Genomic DNA, 6,000 nt, shown 5'->3' with positions numbered 1-6,000 from the left:
ATAGGTAAGTGTCGTAAGTGTGGTCAGCTTGAGGGTTACGGTAGGTGTTGGCATGAGGATGCAGGCTGTGTGGTTATCAAGATGTCCCCAGCAGAAACATGGAGGTGTGAAGCAGCAAGGCTCTGTTAGGGTGATGGCAAGGTGTTTAATGCAACAGGAGTGGAGAGTGGACATAGGTGGAAGGAGCCAAGACTGGAAGTGTGGAAGGAAGACCTGACAGTACATAGGTGCAGTGTGTTGGAGGAGCTCAGACAAAGGTTTTGGAGAAGAGCTACAAGGGGTTTTGAACAGCTGTTCAAAGATTATAACATATTTTTAATAACCTTCTCTAAGGAACTCAAAGTGCCTTCTCAGTGGTAACGTAAACAAAGGAATGAGCTACCAGATAAGAGTGCCTGCTTTATTCTAGAGGTTCTTCTCCCTACCCTGGAGGAAATGGCGGTGATGTGTAGTGGTCTGGAATGGCAAAATGAGGAGAAAGTGGCCTGTGTGGAGTAGCTGGCCATTTGGAGGGGTTGCACAGGGGTTTGAGAGCTGCTGCAAGAGAACCGGGCTGCTCTGGGTATCTGGAAATGGATGGATGGACATTTGACTAACAGGGAGGTCTGGGGGGAAGCTTGTATCCACTTGGCAGTTTTTCCACAGTGGGGGAGGAAACCACAAAAATTATGAATAATTATGGATGTAATGGGACTATGCTGAGCCGCTTTAGAGCATAAAGCCTTTTACTCTAAATCTACCTCTAGTATTCTCATGGGATTTAAATTTAAAAATACATATTTTAAAAATTATATGGGTCAAGATTAAGGTTCAATATAAAACTAGTGTATGAAATCAGTAATTGTAGAACTGATAAAAATTATTGGGGCACCTGGGTGGCTCAGTGGGTTAAAGCCTCTGCCTTCAGCTCAGGTCATGATCCCAGGGTCCTGGGATCCAGCCCCACATCGGGCTCTCTGCTCTGCAGGGTGCCTGCTTCCTCCTCCTCTCTCTCTCTGCCTCTCTGCCTACTTCTGATCTCTGTCTGTCAAGTAAATAAATAAAATCTTAAAAAAAAAACACATATTTTAAAAATTACATGGGTCAAGATCAGGGTTCAGTATAAAACTAGTGTGTGAAATCAGTAATTGTAGAACTGATAAAAATTATTAACCATCCCTTTTCAGTTGTTCCTATCTAACCTCTCAATACGATAATCCAAATGTTTGTTGCTGTTTATTGATGGAGAGCCAAAGTAGCATGCAAACAAGGCTTCTGACCTAAAACTGTGCAGCTTGCTCATTCAGGAGCACCACTGTCTTCAAAATATTTGGACAAAGACTGTTGGTGAGAAGAACTGGCAGCTACTCACCAGGTGGGGATTAGAGGCAACAAAGGCTCACAACCTCAGGGCTTATACAGGAGGTCTCCTATAATGTCCTACTTTCTAGAGGAATTCCCTGCTAATGAGGAAGCCAGTTGGCTGTTTACCTAGTGCCATCTGGAGACCTGGAAGTGTCACAGAAGTTTCTTAGGCTTTTTAGATGTTGACTTTGTGGACTTGCCTACTGACAGGTGGTGACCTTCACTGGGTTCAGTGCAGGGAACGATGGCGTTGGGTTTGACTCCTTCCAGCATTCAGGCAGAAATGCCATTCAACCCCTTCCCACACCTATTGCCTGTTTAATGGCCACTTGGCCTCTTCACTGCCATTTGGTGGCATCCACTCCCCCCAGACTTCTTTCTCCTACTTAGGAGTTCCAAATCAGATCTTCTTGCCCAATCTGGCTCCATTCTGCATGTGCCCATTTGATGATGAAACAGGGTCAACTTGGATTTCTAAGGGTGAAGACAAAATACCCCCGACACTACCTTCCAGTAGTTGTTTTAAACCTTTACTGGTTTGAAGGACTTGTTATCCTAGTTAATAGATAGGACATTACCATAATCCAAGAAATTAGAGTCTTGTATATAAAGCCCAACTCTAGTTTGTCATTAGTGGCCGTGAAGTCATGTGGAAACCTAAAAGCAAGTTTAGTTCATATTTTGCTTAAATATTTTAAATGAAAAAATATTCTACTGGGTGGGATGCTGAAAAATCTCTACACATTGATGTGTTTTACTTCTTGATTAGGGTAATTTTGCTTGCATAAAAAGGTCTTTGAAATGCCTCATGGTAATAGAACTTTTTATGTCTATAAGTCAAAATGGCTCAGTTCTGACAATTTTTACATTTAAGGTACAATTTGGGAGTGGGTTTCAAATATCTCTTGATTATTCTTCTAAATTATTTGGTCATATGTTTTTAATTGGCAAAAAATAACCAGACTTCAAAAATTGGTCATTTTTATTCCATCCAAGTTACTGGTGAGTGGCTTATTTAATAAAAACATGTCTGTAATTTAACACAAATAGCACATACAGCTGTTCATTTGTCAATCTTTTTGCCTGCACGAAGCATCTTAAAACAGTTTTGCTGAAGGATAGGGTCACCAAGAGGGGAAATCTGTCATTTTAAATAATTCTTCCCCTAAGGCAATCGCATCACCAGCCACTAGGTTAGGTGAGGTGGGTGCTGGCACAAGCGTCCTTCATGGCTAGACGAGGGATATTGAGAAAGCTGAGAGAATCGTGATCTTTTGTTTTTTTCTGAGCTGAAAGCTACCAGCGAGAAGATTAACTTCATTCCTACGGAGAAACGATTGTCCGAAAGCACAGAGCCAATTGGTAACGACGCGGGCCGCTCACACCGGGCTCCTGGTCCCGAGAGCTCCGAGCCACAACCGCTGCTGCCAGCCTTCGCCCACGTGTGCATCAGGGTGTTGTAAAGTGAGTCATGCCGACAAAACAAGGCGGGAAAGTCCAGCCTTGATCTTCAGGAGCAGCGTTCTCGGGGGCCGGAGCCAGAGGAGGCGCCCGGAGAAGGGCGCCCTCGACTCGGTGGGAGCCCTGCGGGCCCCCGGTCCTTGCCGGGAGCATCTTCACCTCGCTCCCCTTCCTCCGAAGTTGCGGAGGTGCCGGGAAGAGGAGGGGCCTCGCCTCGGGCGCCCGAGTGATTGGCTGCCCGGGGCCCTTGGCGAGGGCTGTGTGGTCCAGCCCGGGTGGAGAGGGGCGGAGCGGCCACTGCTCCAACCACCGCCACCACCGCCACAGTCGCAGCCGCTGCAGCCTCGGCCGCCGGGCAAGTAGCTCCGATCCGCGGCTTCCTGAGCGCCCCGACGCGGACCGCGGCGCCGCGCTCTGCTCGCCCCGCGCCCGAGCCATGCGCGGCCGCCGTGCGTAATCGCCGCGCCGCCACCGACCTGACCCTCGCGCGCGGTCCCTGACCCGAGAGGAGCTTCCCGGACACGCAGCTCCCGCGGGCTCCGTCGGCCCCTCGCAGCCATGCCCCGGGCGACTGCTCTCGGGGTCCCGGTGCCACTGTTGCCGCCTCTCCTGCTGCTGCTAGCGCCGCTGCCCCGCGGCGCCGGGGGGCTCGCGGAGCTCTCGGACGCCGCCCCGGACTATTCGGCGCTGGAAGGCGAGGAGGGCGCGGAGCAGCAGCTGGAGCATTACCACGACCCGTGCAAAGCCGGTAGGTGCCGCCGCCGCCGCCGGGGAAGTCCGGCAGAAGTTTGCCTTTGAAATGCAAATGAGTGGTGGGCAAGCGGGCGCTGCCTTCTGTGGGGCGGGTCTCCCTCCCTCCCCCGAGGTTCCCCGGCTCCCCGGGAAGACAATGCCACTCCGGCTGGGACGTCCCGGCCGCGGGCCTGCGGCGCGCCCCGGGTGGCAGCCTCGGGAGCGTTCCCCCTGCGGAGGAGGGCGGGCGCCCGGGCCGCCTGACAGCCAGGTGCTCCGCACGAGTGGCCGCCGAAGGCGCGGGGCAGGGCGCGCCCCTCCCGGGCTCGGAGGGAGCCCTGGCCCCGGCTCCCCGCGTTTGCAAGTTGTGCGCAAAGTTTCCCGAAATCTCGCGCCTGCTCTTGGGAAGAGAAGAACAAAACCCGAAAAGCGGCGCGGCGGGCACAGGGAAGGTGGTAGCTGAGGGAGAATGCGAGTGACGCGAGTTGCCGCAAAGTTCCCGATAGCCCCCTCAGCGTGGTCCCCGCCTGGGGGTCGCGGAGATGGAAGCCGGCAGGTGCTCTAATCCCTCAGGAAGCGGCGCCGGGACGCGCGGGTCTTTCTGGCGCACATTCGGCCCGGGCGCCGCGGCTCCCTTCCCGGAGCCACCAGCCGGCTCGGGTGTCCCGAGGGGCGTGGCCTCCGTGCCCGCTCGCTCCGGGCAGCAGCGCCTCGGGGGCCCGGGCGCAGGTTCCGGACAGCTCTCGAGTGCGGCGAGCTCCGGCCGGGACCCAGGCGAGGATGGGCTGGGAGGCCCGCCTCACCCCTCCTAGCCGGCGGCCGGCGGCCCGCAGAGACGAACAGACGGAGCGGAGAGCACGGCCTCCCTCCTCTCCCCGTGCTGTGGCCGGCCGGGTCTGGGGGAGCGCCGTGGCCGGTACCCCCACTTCTTCACTCTCTGGAGACCTCCGCTAGCCTCAGTTCCCTCATCTCTAAATTGGGGACAGTAATTATAGGAAGTCTCATGATGTGTGGGAAAATTCTCTGCGAATGGAGTGATGAGATAGATGGTCCTGTAATGATCTGGGTCTTCCCTGCAGCGGCTATGGGCAAAGTTGGGGGTCGGACAGATCCGAATTGGCCGAAGTCTGGGGAACACCAGGTCACTAGGAGGCGGGAGGACCCAGAGGCTGTGAGACCTGAGAATCTTGTGAAGGTTGAAGTTCAAGCCAGGCTTGAGGGGGCTGGTCTTACCCTGCAGGAATAGTCCTCCAGAATACCCACCAATTACTGTACCTGGTGGGGCTTCTGAGTTAGGAGGGGCAGGAATATTGGTTCCTGGGTCATTTGAGAGAACGTCAGCGGGTAGCATGTCCCAACTGAGGCATCCCAGTTCGTCATGGGACCCAGCCCATGACCAGGGAGAGATCTCTGGAGCACTGTTGGAATGGTGGGTGGCCTTGCCTGGAAAAGACAGACACCGAGGCTGTGAAAACCGGGCGGGGGCTAAAGGGGTTGAATCAACCATCGATGAACTTGTCAGATCCTGGACTCTACAGTTGTGTGCTGGGGCCTTTGGGCAGCCATGTGGGCAGCTGGGGCCTGGACTCGGGAAGCCATCAGTCTGTTGAGGTATGGACCGAGACCTCTGGTATGTGGGATGCTGAAAATCCAGGTGAAAGAGACATAGGGCTGTCTGGGAGAGCCCTCCCGGCTCCCAGGCTCAACCTTGTGAAATAACTGGGTGGCAGCTTTGCCTCTTGAAGCCTCCTTTTTGTCCAATAATTTTGTAGAAAATGCTAGATAACCAGGGCATGTGTGTGCTGTGACTCTTCACCCACAGGATGCAATTGGCGGGCTGGGCTGGGGAGTAGAGGATCTTGGGAGCTTGCTTTCGGCCCTCTCCAGGCAAGTTCCTTGGCCATCCTTGATCTTCCTGCGGCTGGGGCCTCTCCTCCAGCTGTGCTCATTCTAAGAATGGCCAGCAGAGGGCGATGGCAAGGAAGACCTGGGGAAAAGGTCACCTCTCAGGATGTCCCTGCTTCTGGGAATTCCCTGAGCCAGGAAAAGTCTTCTAGAAGGACAAAAAGCAGTTCACCAGGGCACTGAGATCTCAGTGGAAGGACATGCCTCACGGCTCAGGGGGAACACTGCATTTCCTGGTTCCACATTTAAATCAAATGTTCAGGGCAGCCTGTCATCCTACGGAAGTCAAGTCCTAACTTCTGGCTCGTCTGCCAAGAAGGAGGGCTTCAGGGCTCTGAAACCTGCTGTTTCTTGAGTGGGGGCCAGTACGTTATGCTGCAGACACAGTTCAGGGAGGAGAGGCTTGAATCTGGTCCTGGCCTCGTGGAGCTGTGTTAACCTCGGACAGATTGCCTCCTCTCTGGGTCTCCGTTGCTTATCTGCAGGATAAGTGGTTAGACTTGTTAGGGTTGCAAGCTGACAGGCTGAGGAAGCTGGTTCTCTTGGTCCACGTCCATC

At 54.1% G+C, this 6,000-nt stretch overlaps 1 protein-coding gene across 2 annotated transcripts in view; it reads left to right on the top strand.

Moving 5' to 3' along the window:
• The first annotated feature begins 1,059 nt into the window (after positions 1-1,059).
• TLL2 (tolloid like 2) overlaps positions 1,060-6,000 on the top strand; it is a 118,039-nt gene continuing 113,098 nt past the window's right edge. The window contains exons 1-2 of one of the 2 annotated variants that reach the window (XM_032313404.1): positions 1,060-1,354; positions 2,641-3,553. In XM_032313404.1, the coding sequence (XP_032169295.1) occupies positions 3,364-3,553 (190 nt within the window). In that variant the 5' untranslated portion in view covers positions 1,060-1,354; positions 2,641-3,363. Of the gene's footprint in view, positions 3,554-6,000 lie in introns of both variants that reach the window. The other variant, XM_032313403.1, reaches the window with a different exon arrangement.

Source organism: Mustela erminea, chromosome 14 (genome assembly GCF_009829155.1).
Source record: "Mustela erminea isolate mMusErm1 chromosome 14, mMusErm1.Pri, whole genome shotgun sequence".
NCBI classification, from domain to species: domain Eukaryota; kingdom Metazoa; phylum Chordata; class Mammalia; order Carnivora; family Mustelidae; genus Mustela; species Mustela erminea.
This window is presented reverse-complemented; position numbering and strand designations above follow the sequence as displayed.